Source organism: Selaginella moellendorffii, unplaced genomic scaffold, assembly GCF_000143415.4.
Source record: "Selaginella moellendorffii unplaced genomic scaffold, v1.0 SELMOscaffold_127, whole genome shotgun sequence".
In the NCBI taxonomy this organism is placed as follows: Eukaryota; Viridiplantae; Streptophyta; class Lycopodiopsida; order Selaginellales; family Selaginellaceae; genus Selaginella; species Selaginella moellendorffii.
This window is the reverse complement of record NW_003314388.1, coordinates 175,941-194,882: the sequence shown is the minus strand read 5'-3', so window position 1 is coordinate 194,882 and position 18,942 is coordinate 175,941. Positions and strand designations below refer to the sequence as shown.

Here is an 18,942-nt window from a genome sequence, read left to right as displayed (position 1 = left end):
TATAACAATTAACCTTTTTCACCTGGATACCAGCGGCTATATAGTTGTTCATGATCTTCAACCTTGCATCATCCGAAGTTCCCCCATGCACAGTGACACTGAACTCACTGAATTTTACCAGTGGGACAACAAACACAAGCTCCAAGCTGCCATCCTTGTACACGCTCCAGAGGAAGTCAAATGCTTTCTTCTAGCTGAGCCTTCAGCCATATGGGAAGAGCCTCTCATCTTTTCTCTTGTCAGATACTATCAGCTGGAGAACTCTTCTGCCATAGATGATATCCCAGCTCGTGTTATTGTGATCCTTTGGCTTGATGACAGTGTGATCAAGCTGTTCTGGAGTCATATCTTATGGAAACTCCGTCTCAATAAGCATCAGACCCGTAGCCTTGATGAAAGACTTTGCCTGCTCCTCCAGCCCAAACAAGCCTTTCTTGTTAATCGTCACATGGCACGCACACAGCAGCCTTGCAGAAGCACCTGGTGGAACTTCCTGTCAAAGAACTCACCATTCTTGAAATCCACTGTGGCCATGTCGTAGTTCAAAACTCTATCCAGAATGTTGATGTTAAGACACTCTGCCATCTTGTCTATGATATACAACGTGGCCAACTTCTTGGTGGCAATGGCATAAGTCTGGTCATTCTTATGTGGTAGACAAGATCTGAAGCATAGCCATCCTGACCAGCATTGAGCCTCTTGCTATCACACACAGCCCTAGCAACTCTGTGAATTACATCTCAAACTCTTGCCGCTGATGTATGCCAGTCTTGGATAGCACATGCCTTGGGATGCCTCCCCACTTGTCAAACCTCTCGTCCACCTCAGCCTTTGGATGCTTGAACACCCAATCATTGAGCGTGTGGATTTCTTAATGAGACCAAGTCGGGAAAACAAGCCTGATCACATCATCTCCCTTGAAAAGGTGGTGGTGATTGTCCCGGTCTGGTAACAGTCTTGCAAGGCAGGCTCTAGTGGTCCTTTATCATCTTCCAGTCCGCCAGGTACCCACCTTGCCTTGCTCTTACCCATTCTGCGGCAACGACCAGGTTGGCAGTGGATGTAATCTCGCTGTCCTTGTTAAAGGCGTAGTACCTATTGGATTCTTTGAACTTGAGAAGGATGAGATCCCAGCGACGCTTGTGAAGGAGCCCCCACAACAGAACGAAGACAAAACCGGACTTGCTGATCCTGGGCATGCCCAACACAACCATGGAAGCTACCTCTGACGTCTCACCGTGAGTCGAGGATTTTGCTGTAGCAGCTCCTCACAGACACCAGCGGCTCGTGCTTTCTTGAGTATCGCCAGAGCCCCGTGAACACTTTTGGCAGCGGCAGAAACTTACCCCCGGGCTCGTTGAGCAGTGGCGTCTGTGAGAAGGCTTCCAGCTGCTTTTGCTGTCGTTCGCAGACCTCGCGAGCAGGGGGTATGCCTCGCCGCTAGATTGCACGCCGCCAAGAGCCTCGCTGCCATCTTCCTCAATATATTAACTTTGGGGAATATTCATAGAATATATTTTTCTTTATTGCATATTCTCCACTAGACTCTCACCAGCTGCATTTACATCACCAGGATGCTGACGCAGTCCGTGGACCTTGCGGCGTGCGGGCTCCAGCATCGCTCGCAGGCCATCAACTTTTGGCTGGAAAAACTCTCGCCCTTTCACGGGGATATCATCCATCTGTCGAATCGGTCAGCCAAACGTTAAAAATCCACCTACACACTTACGGATTTGATGCCCAGACGAGTTGTTATCATCTTAGCGCCTAAAACACCCCCTCCGCAAACCAGAGCAGTGCCTATAAAGAAGGCCTTGACAACTGGAAGGACACGGGGAAAAAAACTTGGACGAGCGCTCAAAACTAAAAGCGAAAAAGTTGTTCTTACTCATGAGATAGCCTTCCACGACGAGCTTTGCTTGAGCCGCGCTCATCTCCGGCGCCGCTCTCGTCTCGTTTGCTGTCGATGGCTGCCTGTTAAATCCTTCCAGCGGCCTGAATCCCCATCTAGGCACAAGAAAAGAATCTCAGCAAAAGAGTTTGAACAAAATCCAGCTTACGTTCTTGGAGTGGCTGTGAGATAGCCGTCGCCGGGGTCAATCCTTGGGCTGGCTATGGTTTTCTCCGACCTCAAGCCCGAGTCGACGCTCATCTCCTCCTTCCCCGGCCTTAGGGGGATGGAATGCTGGAGAATTTCGGGCAGCACGTCCGCCTTGGCTTGATTCTCGGCCTCGGACAGCAGCGCGACATCGGAATTGGATTCCTTGCTGCTGCCTACCTGTTCTTGCTGCTTCCTGCGGAGATTGGCGATGGCCTCGCGCGATCGGCTAGCGAAGTATCCCCCCTCCGCGGCAGCAACCCGGCGCCCTAGAAATCCTCCCACCATTTTCAAGATCAGGGGTTCGAATCCGCGCTGTGACAATAACGCATTGGCGCCTTTTGTGAGATTTTCCTCAATTAGATACTGAGGTGGTAGCATGTCACATTGGGGCGGCGATTTTCTCTCAAGCGATATATTCCCTTCTAGCCAATAGTAAAAAATGTTTTCACCTGTCACTGTAACAAGGAGTTACTACTAGCCACAAACCACGATAGCCCCCGGGTCTCCCCAATCTCAATCACCTGCCATTGAGTGAGACCTGATCCGCCGTAAAAAACGAACCAGATTCTCTCCGATTTAACCGCGCGCTCGTTAAAAGGCGCGGGGTATGCCAGCTGGCCCTAATTAGGGCAACGTGGCGAGTTAGTTGCCGGCTCCCTGGCCGACATGCCAAAAAACCGCCGCTGTCCCCAATGATGATTCGCCATGGCCCACCATGTGGTCGCGCGCGCCACTGTACGGTACACCGACGTGGAAGAAAATGTGTGCTGGGAACCAACGGGGAGCTGCCACGCAGGACAAGAGCATATTCAGGCTAGAGATCCTTCACTCTACGCGACGGCTAATGTGACAGCTGGTGCCGCCGGGGCATTAACGGCGCGAAAAACCACGCGCCGCCGTCTGCCTCCACCGGCCGGAATAATCTTATGCCCGCGGTAAAAAGGCCAGGCGTTTTGTTTAACCCCACCACAGTTAACCCTGAGGTTTAAGGGAAACCAGGCGGAAGAAGATGAAGAACAAGCAAAGAGAGCGCGTGGAGGCGAAGGCAGCGGGATGATGGAGGAGCTCCATCCGCGGCGGCAGCGCAGCGCAGGTCTGTGATCCGGCCATGGCGATGCGTGGATTGGTGTTCTTGGTGAATCTTTGCTGCTTCTTTGCTGCCTGGTAGCGATATTTTGCCCAATGCTGCACGAATTGGCCGCGCTGCATTCTTCTTGCCGCTCGGCAAGGCTCCGCGCTGCCAAAATCGCTCGCGCTATCCCCGTGTCGATCTGGTGGCTGCTTGCTCGCTCGCCTTGTCCGATTTGGTCGAGAGATCCCTTCTTTCTTGCATCTTTTGGCCGCGTCCTTGCTGCTTGCGGCCAATCGCATCACGGGCGTCGCGAGCGTCGCAAATTTCTGTGAAATCTGGGGGTCTTCTTCCTTCTGGTGTGTCGCGCAAGATCTGTCCGTGATTCTTGCCTTTGGCAAGAGCGTGAGCGTTTTGTCCTTTGCCTGGCCGGGCCGATTGAAAGGCCTTGTGCTACCGATCCACCGCTTTTCGCGTTGGTTGCTAGGTTCCTGTTGGCATAAGTGTTGTGTGGCTCTTCTTTGTCGTCCTCCCAATCAGATATATTTTTCTTTTTTTGTTTCCTCTCTAATGCGATGGTTCTTGTGATTCTTGCAGGATGAGACTTGAAGAACAAGAGGACGAGGACGAAGAGTTTGGTCGGGGCTCGAGAATGACGCTGTAGATGTGGAGGCGTTCTAGGGGGTGAAGCTCTCGGTCCTGATCAAGATTAGATAGATAGATACAAGCAGTGCATAGAACTCACGGTAACAAGGGATAGTCTAGAGGGGACATGGGATAGCTAGTCCTTCTTACAGGTTCGTTTAGCCGGATCGTCCTTTCTCCGCAGCGATGCGAGAGAGTGGCATCGGGTCTCCACGAATGTATGCAACGCCAGGAGGAGCAGCAGCAGCAACAAGCGGGACAATTTTCGCTCGACCAGCAGGACCGAGGCCGGATGGCTCATCATCATCGCCACAGGTTCCAGCAATGGGAAGACAAATCCCACAACGGGTTTCGGCGTTCAGCGGATATGTTTCATCAGGAAGTTCAGGTCTTTCGGTTTTTCCTCTCCTTTAAAAAAGTATTATTTCTTTTAGTTTCAACGGCGATCGCTGTTTTTTGTTTTCCAGGTGGCAGCTCACTCGACTCAGAGGCTTGGCATGCTTGTGCTGGACCTCTTGTTTGTCTTCCTCTTGTAGGCGATAGAGTTGTCTACTTTCCTCAGGGTCACATTGAACAGGTTTGTAGTGCGTGTTTGTCTTATCCGGCTGAGTTTTATATTGGGAAAGCAAGGCGAGAACTAACACGTTGGTGCTATTCGTGATCTTGACAGGTTCTGGCCTCTACAAATCAAAACGCTGCGGATTTGCAAATCCCGCAGTATAATCTTCCATCCCAGATTTTCTGTCGAGTGCTGAACTTGTCGCTGGGTGTAAGTTTTCTTTTTCCACCTTTTTGTACGCGAATGCCAAGAGGGATGTTTGTGAAACTTCTTTTATGTTACAGGCGTATCGGGAAACGGATGAAGTCTACGCGCAGATGACTCTCGTTCCTGAAAACGAGGTTTTTTTGTCTAATTGATTCAAGTGCATGGACATGTAGCTATTTTATATTCGTATTTCTGACCAGCAACTTGACCAATCACTGGAGCTTGATGAACCTACAGCATCTTCAAAGGCCAAGCTGTCCATGTTCTGCAAAAACTTGACATCTTCTGACACAAGTACTCATGGAGGATTTTCTGTTCCGAGGCGTGCCGCTGAAGAATGCTTCCCCCGACTGGTAAGCTCGTATATCCTGATATATGTCACTCCATATATTCGTTAAACTGGATTCCAGGATTATCAGCAAACCCCTCCAGCTCAGGAGATTATAGCAAAAGATCTTCATGGAATTGAATGGAAGTTCCGCCACATCTACCGAGGTTCGTACATAGTTTTTGGCTATACTTTCTTACAAAATTCTTGTCTTATCCAGGACAACCACGAAGGCATCTTTTGACGACAGGGTGGAGTGTTTTTGTAAGCCAGAAGAAGCTTGTTGCTGGCGATACCGTTCTCTTTGTCAGGTGAGCTACGGATTTGATCTGTTTTTCATACCGTAATAATATTTCGTAACACGTAGGGGAGATAATGGTGAGTTGAGAATCGGGATTAGGCGTGCTGTGCGCACGCAGAGCAGTGTCACTTCGTCTTCGCTACTGTCTAGCCACAGTATGCAAATTGGAGTCCTGGCTGCTGCTGCTCATGCTGTATCCACTAAGACCATGTTCACCGTGTTCTACAATCCTCGGTTTGACATTCTTTGGATTTAACACGGCAAAGTGATGAATTTGTTTTTCTTCAGGGCTAGTCCAGCTGAATTTGTTGTTCCATACCACAAGTACGTGAAATCTTTCAAGATGAACATTTTGATTGGTATGCGCTTCAAAATGAGATTTGAGACTGAGGATTCGTCGGAGAGAAGGTAAATCGTTTTGAAGTGAATCTTTTTTTTTTTGTCTTCTTTTGCTAACAGTACTCGGTAGTGTCAGATATATGGGAACTATTACTGGAATTGGCGATATCGATCCAGCTCGATGGCCTGGCTCTAAATGGCGCTTCCTAAAGGTAAAGAGTCTTGTCTTCAAGTGACGCATTTTTTAGCTTCTTCCTTTTTTATATAAGGTCGGTTGGGACGAGCACGCGGCTAGCGAAAGACAGGAGAGGGTGTCACCATGGGAGATAGAGCCATTTATTGCTCCCAATGTGACTCCCCCAGTTTCGACGAAGAGATTCAGGCCAACAATGCTCACAGACATAAGTACGTTTCGATACTCTCTACATGCACTTTTAAACCTTGGTCTATTATCAGGTGTCAGTCGAAAGTCATACGACAATCATCTTCGTCAGATCCTACAGGCCAACCGTAATTTGCAGACATCTCACAAGTACGAGGCTGACGAGAGGGAAAACTTTCTCCTGAAGTCTCCTACAGCTCTCTATTCTGAGGCTAAGGTAACTTCAAGAGTTACTGAGGGTCATAGTGTTCCTGGTTTTCCTTCTGGATTGCCAAGCCCCGGAAACGAGGGGCTACCATCTCATCGTAAAGTCGATATGCACCAGCAGCAGCTTAGGCTTTGTGTTCAGCAGTTTCGAGAGCAGAAGGTTCCTCTACAATTCGAGAAACCGCAGCAGCCTTCTCCAACCAGCAGCTTCGCTTCTCGGCAAGCAGCATTAAGTTGCCCAGTCTACTTGCAGCCTCAACATACAACAGACAACTCTTTTCTTAAGCTTCTCATGTCGCCTACGCTGTCCTCGCTGCAACAGGCTCCCAGTAAGTAAAATCCATCGTCACTTCTTATGTAATGCTTTTTTGTCTACTCTTTTTTGTTCTTTCAGGAGTTGAGGAGCCCCTTGCAAGAGGTAATGCAAACGATTCTGACCGCGAGTGCAAACTATTTGGTTTCTCGTTGAAACCAAAGACAGCTTTGGCCAGCACCGTCAAAGACGACGTCCACAAGGATCTCGAGTCAGAAGCTTCCGGCTTCAGGAAGTGTTTTACTGGCCAGAACTGGAACCAGCAGCAGCAACAACAGCAACCAAGCAGGACTTGCACCAAAGTAAGATATCATTCTTTATTTGAAGCGCCAGACTCTGAATCTCTTCTACTTTTCACAGGTTCACAAACACGGTGCAGTGGGACGAGCTTTGGACTTGTCCAAGTTCCGGGGATACACACAACTCCTGGAGGAGCTGCAGCATCTGTTCGGCATTGACGAGAGCCTGAACGGGTCCGAGTGGCAAACCGTGTACGTAGATAACGAAGGCGACATGCTGCTCGTCGGAGACGACCCCTGGGAGTAAGATCTCGTCTGTGCATTTCATGGTGTGTTTGCTTAAAAGAGTTTTTACATTTCAGGGAGTTTTGCACGACGGTGCGATGCATACGGATCCTATCGCCGGCTGAGATCCAGAAGCTTACCGTGCAGGCACGCAACAGCAGCACGGAAGAGCCATCCAGCAGGCTGTCCGATCAGCAGGATTCTTCGTCTCCTCCCGCTACTAGCGACGAGTAATTAAGTAGCTCCTAAGATGCTTCGTTTTGCACTAATTGAGAACTTCCCCTTTTTGCCCTGTCTATATAAAGTAGTGGTACTTAGCTCAAGTTTAGAGTTCATCGATGATAAAGGGCTAGGGCAGTGATGGTGGATGCCGCGGATCTTGGGGTTGGGGTTGGTGGTCGCCGATCCTTCCCCTCTGCCCATGGTAGGCCGCTTTGCCTCTCTCCACCCTCGCAAGGTAAGTTCGTTTAGGTAGGGCTTTTCTTTGCGTTAGCAATAAGCGAGTAAGACAGAGATTTGGAAAGCGAAGCTTCTTGCAACGAGCTAAGAGGTATGCTAGAGGCGATCAAGAAATCGTGTTGAAACTCTCAACGCGCTCTTTCTTTTCGATTGCAACGCAAAAGGGCCAGTGACACAACAAACAACTCAAACAAGCAAAGTGCAAGACAACGGGCCAAGGAACTCTCAACGCGAAGGGAAACTCACCGATGTGGACAACGCTGTGTGAATACGAACAAAACTAACAATCAACGATACTTAGTTTCACGTTGCCAGGTTCGCGTGTGTTTCGATTTGTTCTAATTTCTTGTCATGAAGGGTGCTGCTCAACGACGATAAGAACTGAAAAACGCCATGTCACAGCGTGTGCCAAGAAGAGAAATGCTACTGGATTGGAGAGATTTTGTGTCAACGTTTTGGAGCTTTGAGTTGTGTTGTTGCTGCGCTCAACGCAAGACCTGCGAGCTGAGAAACAACGTTGGGAAACTGCGATCTTCAGAACTTAAATCCAGCTGAAGTTCTACCTGACAATGGTCCAACCTCAATGAAAACAACGATCAGGGCCTGTCAAGGATCAGCGACGGATCAAGTCCACTCTCGCCTCGCAAGGTAAAGGTAAGTTCGTTTAGAGTAAGACAACGAAACAAGAGAGATTTGCTGGAGACAAGAAAGCGAAGCTGCTTGCAACGAGCTAAGAGGTATTCTCTAGGCTAGAGGCGATTAAGAATTCGTGTTGAAACTCTCAACGTTTGAAGACGCTCTTTCTTTTCGATGCTATGCTCAACGCACACAGTCCAAGTTAATATAATATGCTTGAACAAACAACTCAAACAAGCTAAGTGCAAAACAACGATCCAAGGAACTCTCAACGCGAAGGGAAACTTGTTGTCAGGTTTGTGTGTGTTTCAATTTGTTCAAAGTTCTTGTCATCAAAAAGACAAGTGACATGTTGGTGCTGCTCAACCACGATAAGAACTAAAAAACGCTGTGTCCAAGAAGAAAAATGCTACGAGATTGGAGAGATTCTATGCCAACATTTTGTAGAGATTGTCAGCGATGTTGCTGCTGCTCAACGCAAGACCTGCGAGCTGAGAAACAACGTCGGGCATCTGCAATCTTCAAAACTTCAATCCAGTTGAAGACGTACATGACAATGGTCCAACCTCAACGAAAACAACGATCATGAAAACTCTGGCTGTCCAACGATATGGAAGTCGAAGTTTAACAGGTTCGTGAGCTGTTTGTTCTAACCAAAATGTTTGTTGAAAATGTACATGACAATGGTCCAACCTCAATGAAAACAACGATCATGATCCGTCGCTGATCCTTGACAGGCCCGGTCCACTCTCGCACCTCTCCACCTCGCAAGGTAAGTTTGTTCAGGGCTTTTCTTTGTGTTAGCAATAAGTGAGTAAGACAACGAAACAAGAGAGATTTGCTGGAGACAAGAAATATGTAGAATGATCACGATAAAAGAGAGGCTAGAAGCAATCAAGAATTTGTTGAAACTCTCAACGTTTGAAGACGCTCTTTCTTTTCGATTGAGATTGTCGACGGGGTCAAGAAGATGCTATGCTCAGCGCAAAAGGGAGCCAGTGACACACAGTCAAGCTAAGATTATATGCTCAAACGACTTAAACAAGCTATGCGCAAAACAACGGTCCAAGAAACTTTTAACGGGAAGGGAAACTTGTGAATACGAACAAAACTAACGATCATTGAAAGTTGACATACTTAGCTTCATGTTGTCAGGTTTGTGTGTGTTTCAATTTGTTCTAATTTCTTGTCATGAAAAAGACAAGTGACATGTTAGTGCTGCTCAACCACGATAAGAACTAAAAAACGCTGTGTCCAAGAAGAAAAATGCTACGAGATTGGAGAGATTCTGTGTCAACATTTTGGAGAGATTGTCAGTGATGTTGCTGCTGCGCTCAACGCAAGACCAGAAACAACGTTGGGCATCTGCGACTTCAGAACTTCAATCCAGTTGAAGACGTACATGACAATGGTCCAACCTCAATGAAAACAACAATCATGAAAACTCTAGCTGTTCAAGGATATGGAAGTCGAAGTTTCACAGGTGCTTGTTCTAACCAAAATGCTTGTTCAACGAACTGAGAGGCTTCAACCCCAGGTCTATGTTCTCTTTAGTTTTCTTTACGGTTTCACTGACTTCCTTTTGTTTTTGCAACGCCATGAGATTGCAACGGTGACATAGAACAACGTTCCAGGGCCAGCTAACGATGTGTAGATGGAAGTGTACGCTTTGGCAGTGGCAAAACGAGACAATCTACACGCACTCTGTGGTTTCCTTGAAAAGAAATGAATACATTTACAAAGTTGCAAATATTTGTCAAGTAGTTATGTCAAAAAACGCCAAAGTAGCTTGTAAGCTTCCCAGAGACGAGTGTCTGGGCGCTGTGGCAGCTACTCAAGAGCTCGTTAAACCTCTTGTAGCTGTCCGAGCTTGAAGACCTCGGGCTCGTCACTTCCAAAACTTCCAAGCCGATCCCCTCTGGTGTGAGCACGAGCAGCTTCGTGTCCTCTGTCCACGGCCGAGGAATTTCTTCCAGTCCAGTCGCTGCTGCCTGAGTGTTTTCATCCAGCCTTCTGTCCAGCCTTGCCACTAGCTCGTCCAGTCGTCCCTCTGGCTCCGTCTGAGGTAGCACTGCCTCTTCTTCGTCCCTGGCCTTTGGGAGTAGACTCAAAAGCTCGAGCTCATCTCCGCTTCTCAGGCACTCGAGCTCGTGCCTGAGCATAACGTCCTCTGGCTTTGAAGTTGCAGTATCACGGGCAGTCTCGGTCTCCTTGGTGTACTGCTGGTTGTATCTCTCCACAAAACTCACAACCTTTTCCTGGATCGACTCGGGGACGTCGCCACCTTGGAGCCGAGACGCACACGCAAGACTCTTTTCGTAGTCCCCTACCTCGTCTCTGTGAAAGGACATCTCGCGCAAGAGATAAACCGTCGGGGGAGGCTCGCTGTTGAGACGCATCAGCTTCGTCCAGAAAATGCTCCGGAACACCCGACGCCAGTTCGCCAGGATCCGGCAGCCACCTTCCGACCACTCAAGGCTCACTGCTCCATCCAAAACGCTGGCTGCGACACGGTTAGCCTCCGGTTCTTCGTAGCCGAGCTTGCTCAGGTACACTTCCAGCGGAGCCAGTAGAGACTTGTATTGAGCTCTCACGCAGTCGAGGATTGCCTCCGCCGACAACCGTGAGAGAGCTAGAGCAAACGGGGTTCGTTCGTCAAGGTGAGGAAAGGGAGGCAGTCGGCAGAGCTCCAGCGCGTAGAAAATTGGCTGCAAACTCCCAAAGCTGTTCCAGCCTGCGGGAGGAGTGTCCTGATCCTTATACCAAGCTTCCGACAAGGTCGCAAGGTCGGGAGGAGGCCAGTAACTGGGACTCGTACTGGCAGCGTTTGTCACCTCCGCTGTAGCATCGTGGAGCGCTTTGTTGAAGACTGCTACGTAGTCTCCGGGCTCGGCTTTGGTTTCTTCCCGTGACGAGTTTAACGTAGAGTAGAGCTTTTCTGCCACCAAGTCACGGAGATCCACAGCATGAAGCTCTGGCTGAGCCGGCGCTAAAGTCGCGAGCCACTCAATACCCCTGGCTAGAGTCTCACTGCAGTAGAACCCGTGTTCACTTTTCCCAGTGATCGATAAAACTATCCAGCTACTGATCTTGTCGCCGTCCAATCTGTGTAGCTGAAGCAGCAGTGCTAACTCTTCTTCTGGTGGCGGCCTTCTGTTGAGATCGCCCTCGTCTGATCCAAAGCCACTTGAAAATACCAACAGCGGCACAGACGTCCCGGTCGGAAGAGATTCCACCAGCGAATGTAGCTTGCTGCGCATCCTGCTTAGAGGCGAGCCTTCGTCAACCAAGAACAAGAGAGCGCTTGCCCCGTTGATACTTGGATGGAAGCTTCTGTCGAGACCAATCTCTTTGGTGATGCAGTGGCAAGCTACTTTGTTTTCGACGTTGCTCGAGATGTAGCATGTTACTGTGTCCCCTTCCAGATTTCCGATTAGCTTTGACCTCAGCCAGTGCGCCGGAAGCTCACTGCCTCGTCCCTTGGACGAATTGTCTCCCATGCAGAAAACCAGTTTCCAGTAAATAGTTTTCGCCCGTGGATTCTTAGCTCTGAGAACCGGAGAAACTATTTCCGACACGTCCAAGAACTTCCACATGCTGTTGAGAAGCGAGACTCGTTGCGTTTTCAAACGGTCCAAGTCTTCTTTGGCGAGTCCTTGCTTTGTAAGTCGAGAAACGTACTTTCGTCCGTGTTGGATCGGCAAGCCAAGGATCATTGATGACAGAGCCGCTCGGGCTCGTAGTTTTCGCAATCTGACAGCTTCCATGATAGCATCGGTCTTACGCTTCCACCTCCTACAAAAACCACTTAAAAGTTTCACGAGGAAAACTGAGTCAATACAAACCGGAACCAGAGCCGTGCACGTCCTGTACTTGCTTCCTCGAACTTCATCCTCTCTTCTTCTTGCCGAGCTTCTTCCAGTCGACCTTCTTCTTCTTTCCTTTCTAATTCCTCAGCTTCAGCCAGCGAAACCTCTCCAGGACTAGTAATCTCCTGTCTTTTTGGAGAGTGGTCCTGCTCCTCATAATCGTCTGAACGAGTTCTTTTACCTGTGGACGTTTTCTCAGCTAGCATGCTGTCTTGCATACTTGGCAGCGGAGCACCCACATCTATGAGTTTCTCGACTGGCTGGCTTAGATTAAGCGGCCGTAACCAATCAAACGATCCCGTCGGAAAGATGTAAGATGGAGCAACCGGAGTCTCGACTACCGTCGGGGCCTTTGCGATAAAAACTGGCGTCTCTCCGTCGTCATAGTCAGGCATTTCTTCTTCCACTATTTCCGCTGGAGCTTCTTGCACAGCGTTGAATGAAACGTACTCCGTCATATCCGTTTGTAGTTCCGGACTCTGAGCAGTGAACCGAGGAGCTTCTCTGTTCTGGGAGACAACGTCGTCAATAATTCTTGGGGATCTTTTGGATTCCACCAACCGGGATCTATGAAGCCCGTAGTCCTGGTCTTTATTCAGGAACTCGGACTCCTTTACCACGTAAGGCTCTTCAAACAGTTTGATAGAAAATCCATGATAAGATAAGAGATCGCCAACCTCATGCCTCTGAAAGAAAAAGGAGGTTTTAAGTATCGTTTGTTTCAATTACATTCGTACCTCCATGCCTAACCATTGCTTAAGTTGAGATAACGGGATGCCTTGAGACACCCTCAACCCGCTGTAAAGAGCGGCCAGCGCCTGGCTGCGAACCTGTGCGCTCCAGCACGTTAAAACCAGATAATACAGACAATTTATAGAAACCTTTGAAAACTGAGCATGCATGAGGCAGGCTTGTAAATAAGTGGCCTTTGCAGCAAGCTTGAAAAAACCGATGTAATTAGGAAGCTTGTACATCCTGATTCAAGAAGGTTACGTCAATAAAGGCTTCCAGTCGCTTACCTCGCAACTTTGCGGGCAAAAATAACATCAGAGGAATTTCTCATAGCAGGACTCATTGAGGACAAATGAACGGAGAGATCAAATGGTTCTACCTGGAAACAGAGGATAAGAAAATGTACAGCTTTCAAGACTATGATGAAAACTTACGGCAAAACCAGGATGCTGGTCGAGTTTGAGAAGCGCATAATACCCCCGGAATTCGGGCTCAGTCATAAGAGGCTCCCCTTTCCTTCGATGATCATCGTACATTTGGAAGAGCTCGCTAAACGCCTTGTTCATCTGCTCGATGTTAAGATGAGCGTCAAAACCCTCCACGAAGCCTTCCCCCTTGGGAAACTCGCACAACTCGTGCATGGCCAGTATATGCAGCCGAATCTGGGGAAGAAAGAAACGCAAAAAAATACGTTTTGACTTTCACGCCGCCACAGCAGAGAACTTACCATCTGCTCGTGCATCACAATGGCCTCGTGGTTGAAAATATGCTGCATCCTTAGATCCACCCTCACAGCTCGCATACGGTCCCAAAGAAAGTTATACAAGCCCAAGAGCTCCTGAGTATAAGACTGCTCCAAAAGGCCGAGAAGATAGTCCATGGTTGCTCGCAACACAGGCAAGGAGCGTATCAGCATTGGATCCTTGTCCGGAGTCCTCGTGTACTGCGAATGAAATAAGACACAGAATGAGCGAGCGATACACGCTCTTTCACCATTGCTTACTTGTCACCTTTTTCACAGCAAGACTGATAGAGGTCTGGTTTCTATCCCCGCCTACACGCTCGTAGCGATCGAGATCTCCTATCCGTTCTCTTTCGGATCTCTCACTCTCTGATAAGGAAGAACAAAGAGAGATGAGTGAAACAAGCACTATTGTGACTTCATACCTGGGCACATATCAGGACAAAGGCCAGGAATTGGCTCGCTGGGTCCAGAGAAGCTGGAGGAGCTTGGTCTAGGCACCGGCGGCTTCTGGATGGTAGATCCATGAGGAGGAAGAGGCGCTCCTCTTCTAGCCGGCAGGTCGAGAGAGAATGCCTCTGGAGAGAGCGCCTCGCCCCTTCTGTTGGACGGCGGATCGGGAGAGAATGGCGATGATGCCACCACCGCTGTCGCCGCTGCTGGCGCTGGAGCCCTGAATGCCGCCTTACCGAAACCGAATGGAAGCGTGGGCGGAGTGAGAGGACCGGCCGTGTCCGCTCCAAAATTCGTGTAGGCCGCGATCGGCGTGGCATTCTCCTCCATTTCCATAAACCCTAAAACATTTGCCCTAAAAGAAGCTAAGTGTAATCATACAAGAAGATTCGTAGAATCTTTCTTTCTACTTAGAAGATCTACGATTTTTTTTAAAACTTGAAGACTTTTGTGTTTGATACAATCGTCACTAACTTTTTGATAAGATAGCCGCGCAACAGCTCCGCTAAAGTTAGCAAGGAGTGAAACTAGTTGAAAGATTCGCTGCATTTTCCGGGCTTTCTAAGTTTGTCATCATCGCGCGCTGACCCTTTCTCCTTGCTCTTCGTCTTCCTCTTTGATCCTATCCAGCGCTTCCACCGCATTCATGACAAGGGGAAAGCTTGGTTTTCTCTAGCGCGCTCGCTGGTTTCTTCAATGGAAGAACACCAAGATGGCAAGGGAACGATGTGGGAATTGGATCAAACGCTGGATCAGCCACTGGGCGATGAAGCCACCCAAGTTCGCGGCTTCCAAAATTCCAAGGTAATCACCGCTTTGTCGTCCTTCTCTTGCATCTTCGTTGTAATCTTTCTCCAGGAGCATCCTTTGGCGGTGACCATCCGGCTAGCGTTTATAAGCCTGGGCGTTGTTTATGGCGACCTTGCGACGTCTCCCCTCTACGTTTTTCCCAGCGTTTTTCCCGACGGCATCGTCGACCGAAGGGACGTTCTCGGCGCCGTGTGCCTCATCGTCTACTCCTTCACGCTCATTCCTCTTATCAAGTATGTGTTCATCGTCTTGAGGGCAAATGACAATGGCGAAGGCAAGTTTCGATCGATCGTACTAGTTCTTGGTTTCCTCTCCCAAGACCTTAGAACTCATGAATCCATTCAGGTGGCACATTTGCTTTGTATTCTCTGATCTGTAGACACGCCAAAGTGAACACCATTCCAAACCAACACCCGACCGACCAGTACTTGACAACGTATAGCCGCCGCCCAGTGCCCGAGAACTCCCGAGCTTCCACCATCAAGAAGCTCCTCGAAGGCAGGAATTCCCTCCAGAAACTCCTGCTCGTCCTCGTTCTTCTTGGAACCTCCATGGTCATTGGCGATGGCGTCTTAACTCCAGCAATCTCGGGTATGTTTTCTTCGTCTTAAGCCACTCTAAACTAATCGCAGTCGTGTCCCTTTCGAATTTCTCCTTCCTCTTTTTGTGATCTTTTGTTTCGACCAGTGCTGTCATCAGTCAGTGGGATCAAAGTAGCTCATCCATCTTTTCACCAAGGTATTAATATAATCTTATTCACAGCAACTTTATCGTATTCCACTCGTCTCGATCGCTGATCAAGCTACTATGCTCGATTTGTGCGCGCAGGCCATGTCGTGATCCTGGCTTTGATCATCCTCGTGCTCTTGTTTAGCATGCAACACGTTGGGACGGACAAAGTGGGGGTCATGTTTGGCCCCGTCATTCTCGTCTGGCTCTTGTCTATTGGAGCCGTGGGTGTTTACAACATCGCGATTCACAAGCCGGATATCTTCCGGGCCCTCTCTCCCGTCGCTGGCTTCGATTTCTTGAGGAGAACCAAATCCAAAGGATGGGCCAGGCTTGGAGGAATCGTGCTCTCCATCACAGGTAAACTGTCCTTTCTCTTGAAAGTTTCTATCTTGGTTTTTTTTCTTCTTCCTTGCGTCTGAGTGACGTTGTTTTGTCGAGTTTTTCTTTGATATTTTCTGGTCTTTCTTTCCTCGGTCTTACTTCTGGTCTAATGCATGCCAGTGATATTAACAGATTGAGAAACTACAGGAGCCGAAGCCATGTTTGCGGACTTGGGACATTTTTCTACTGTGTCGATTCGGGTGAGTGTTGTGAACTCCTTTTTCTTTGATCATGGAAGATAATTTTCTTGTAAGAGTTCATCGTGGTCTGTGTTTTGTAGCTGGCTTTCACGTCTTTGGTGTTTCCTTGTTTGCTGGCTGCGTACCTCGGTCAAGCGTCATTCCTTCTCAAGTTTCCCGACAAGGTGGATCAAACTTTCTATAGATCAATCCCAGGTAGGCGAGAGTTTTTATTCTTCTTGATCAAAAGCTCTCTCGCATTTTATCAGATCCAGTCTACTGGCCAATGTTTGTCATTGCAACAGTTGCAGCCATCGTTGCAAGTCAGGCAACAATCTCCGCCACCTTCTCCATCGTCAAGCAATCGGTAGCTCTCGGGTGCTTCCCCCGGGTGAAGATCATCCACACCTCCAACCGCATTCTCGGCCAAATCTACGTCCCGGAGGTGAACTGGATTCTCATGCTCCTCTGTCTGGCCATCACCGCGGGATTCCGAGAAACAACCCAAATCGGCAACGCTTACGGTTCGTCAACCCAAAGTTCTATCAAGATCGTCACCTCTCTTTTTTCTTCTCGATCCAAACAGGAATCGCTGTCATGGCCGTGATGCTCGTCACCACTCTTCTCATGACCTTGATCATGCTCTTCATTTGGCAGACCAACTTATCCCTCGTCCTCCTCTTCCTCGTCACCTTTGGCTCCGTGGAAACAATCTACTTCTCCGCGGTGCTCTTCAAGATCGCCAAGGGCGGCTGGGTTCCTCTCGCCATCGCCGCGGCACTCATGCTCATCTTCTACGCCTGGCACTACGGCACCGTCAAGCGCTACCAGTTTGAGATCCAGAACAAGGTCCCGCTCGCCTGGATCCTGGGCCTCGGCCCCAGCCTCGGCCTCGTCCGCGTCCCAGGAGTCGGCTTCGTCTACACCGATCTCGCCCACGGCGTCCCCTCGATGTTTTCTCACTTCATCACTCACCTCCCGGCGATACACTCCGTCCTCGTCTTCGTCTGCGTCAAGTACCTTCCCGTCAACACCGTGCTCGAGGACGAGAGGTTCCTCTTCCGGCGGATCGGCCCACCAGACTACTGGATGTACCGCTGTACCGTGCGATATGGATACCGCGACCTCCACCGCAGAGACGAGCAGTTCGAGGAGCGCCTGATAGGAGCTCTGGCCGACTTCATCCGCAAGGATGATGACAACAATCGGGTGGAAACGTCGTCCACGGCGCCGTCGGAGCCGATGACCATGGCTGCCTCCGATCGGGAGCAGAGCTTGCCGTCCGCGATATCGCCCAACGATCGCCGGTTTAGCTTCAGCTACAACAGCAACGAGGAGGCGAGCTGCTGCTCGGTGGAGATCAGAAGGGTGATGGGCGATCAGTCGGGCACGTCGAGTTACAACTCGAGGGATTACCAGGTGGTGCTGAGCCAGCGGCGGATCGAGCATCAGGTGGTGGAGGATCAGCTCAAGTTTTTGGTGGCAGCCAAGGAGAGCGGCGTGGTTCATATCCTGGGGAACACGGTGGTCAAGGCGAGGAAGGGGTCGGGACTGGCCAAGAGAATAGCCATCAACCATGTCTACAGCTTCTTGAGGAAGGTTTGCCGCGAGACCAGCGTCATTTACCACATACCTCACGAGACAATGCTCAACGTTGGGATGATTTACGATGTGTAGGCAGGATTCTATGTGTACGTACAACGAGTCATATGTATAAATACTTTATGCCGTTCTTTGTCACCAAGATTCCTACTTTGTTTTGAAAAACAGATATAAACAAACACTTGTGCAAAGAGATGAAAGTATTTCTATTTTTGACAATGTTCTGGTTTGTTGTCTTTGCATATTGTGAAATAGGTACAAAATGTATTCAGGATGAAGGTGGAGGTGTAGGTGAAGGTGGTGGTGGGGGTAATGATGATGGTGGTGGAAGTGGTGCTGTCTTAAAACTTTTCAAAAATCATGTGTGAAAAATGTCAACATACAAGAATTAAAAAGAAATCTTGAATGTGTATATCAATTATATTTACTTTAAAACACCTTTAGTTTTTAAAAATTTAGATATAAAATGAATGTTTAAAACAATATTATAACACAATTTAAAAATTGGTAATATAATAAATGAAAAGAATGGTGTAAGCGCAAGGAATATGGAAAGAGAATACAGAAAATGTGCATATCAATTAACTTAAAAACCCTCTTATATATAGGAACAAGTGGTCTGGATTAAAACCAATCTGACGGCTACTAAAATCCCAGTATATTAATATTAATATATGACATCGTAGCCATACATTTGGACCTCACAGCATCCCCTCTTCTCGGAATAATGGAAAACCATCAAGGTTTTCTTGTAGATGGGCTAGGTTCTAAAGAAATGTTAGGAGGAGGCATCAATGGATCTGTAGGTGGTATTAACTGTTCTTGATCCCTTTATACAAAGCATTTCAACTGTTGCACATGCACAATTTTTAGAGGGTTGGCCTGTTGGATGTCATGTTGAACCTCATAAACTTATGATTTAACTTGCCACAACACCTGATATGGTCCTTTTCACTGAGAAAGGAGACCCTTAAATAAACCACGCATTATAAGATGAGGAAAATAAATTAACACTATGTCATCCATTTTGTACTCTGCAAGTGAACGATGATGGGAGTTGTATCACTGTTATGATCCCACTTATATACGGCCTAAGTGTTCAGTAGACTCTGTTTAGACAATTGGAAGAATGCTCATCAAATACTGATCTTATGACCTAGAATCAGCAGCTCATGGTAATCATGAAGGTAAACTTAGCTCTATTAGTAATATTGGATCATGACTATATAGAAGTTTATATGGTGAAACACCAATAAAACTCTACACACCTATGATATATGCATACTGAAAAGATGGCAAATAACCATCCCAATCCGAATGCTGAAAGTTTATATACTTTGCAATCATTCCTTTGAATGTCCGAATAAGCTGT

The 18,942-nt window shown here is 48.3% G+C and overlaps 3 protein-coding genes and 1 pseudogene across 6 annotated transcripts; 2 read left to right on the top strand and 2 right to left on the bottom strand.

The window, feature by feature from the left end:
- Positions 1 to 1,500: 1,500 nt before the first annotated feature.
- Positions 1,501 to 2,401, bottom strand: LOC9650257. 2 transcript variants are annotated; one of them, XM_024665758.1, is made up of 4 exons: positions 2,061 to 2,401; positions 1,889 to 2,007; positions 1,730 to 1,821; positions 1,501 to 1,682 (listed from the first exon to the last, which is right to left on the bottom strand). In XM_024665758.1, the coding sequence occupies exons 1-4, from the start codon at positions 2,384 to 2,386 to the stop codon at positions 1,524 to 1,526; spliced, it is 696 nt and encodes a 231-aa protein (XP_024521526.1). In that variant the 5' UTR covers positions 2,387 to 2,401; the 3' UTR covers positions 1,501 to 1,523. The 2 variants fall into 2 exon arrangements, with proteins under 2 accessions (XP_024521526.1, XP_024521527.1); XM_024665759.1 differs by having other exon boundaries at positions 1,889 to 1,995.
- A 666-nt stretch (positions 2,402 to 3,067) lies between these two features.
- On the top strand, positions 3,068 to 7,262 carry LOC9650218 (auxin response factor 17). Of its 2 annotated transcripts, none has more exons than XM_024665757.1 (16): positions 3,068 to 3,194; positions 3,768 to 4,203; positions 4,283 to 4,392; positions 4,486 to 4,584; positions 4,659 to 4,715; positions 4,782 to 4,934; positions 4,992 to 5,076; positions 5,130 to 5,220; positions 5,277 to 5,444; positions 5,499 to 5,618; positions 5,686 to 5,761; positions 5,819 to 5,954; positions 6,006 to 6,467; positions 6,533 to 6,753; positions 6,812 to 6,993; positions 7,053 to 7,262. In XM_024665757.1, exons 2-16 carry the CDS (start codon positions 4,002 to 4,004, stop codon positions 7,207 to 7,209), a joined length of 2,319 nt encoding a protein of 772 aa, XP_024521525.1. In that variant the 5' UTR covers positions 3,068 to 3,194; positions 3,768 to 4,001; the 3' UTR covers positions 7,210 to 7,262. The 2 variants fall into 2 exon arrangements, with proteins under 2 accessions (XP_024521525.1, XP_024521524.1); XM_024665756.1 differs by having other exon boundaries at positions 5,680 to 5,761.
- A 2,484-nt stretch (positions 7,263 to 9,746) lies between these two features.
- Positions 9,747 to 14,196, bottom strand: LOC9650256 (SAC3 family protein B). Of its 2 annotated transcripts, XM_024665765.1 has the most exons (9): positions 13,839 to 14,196; positions 13,682 to 13,782; positions 13,399 to 13,614; positions 13,106 to 13,333; positions 12,959 to 13,050; positions 12,821 to 12,914; positions 12,677 to 12,769; positions 11,916 to 12,625; positions 9,747 to 11,865 (listed from the first exon to the last, which is right to left on the bottom strand). In XM_024665765.1, the coding sequence occupies exons 1-9, from the start codon at positions 14,194 to 14,196 to the stop codon at positions 9,840 to 9,842; spliced, it is 3,918 nt and encodes a 1,305-aa protein (XP_024521533.1). In that variant the 3' UTR covers positions 9,747 to 9,839. The 2 variants fall into 2 exon arrangements, with proteins under 2 accessions (XP_024521533.1, XP_024521534.1); XM_024665766.1 differs by lacking the exon at positions 13,839 to 14,196 and having other exon boundaries at positions 13,675 to 13,767.
- Positions 14,197 to 14,432: 236 nt separating this feature from the next.
- LOC9650255 lies at positions 14,433 to 17,712 on the top strand (annotated as a pseudogene).
- Positions 17,713 to 18,942: the final 1,230 nt, after the last annotated feature.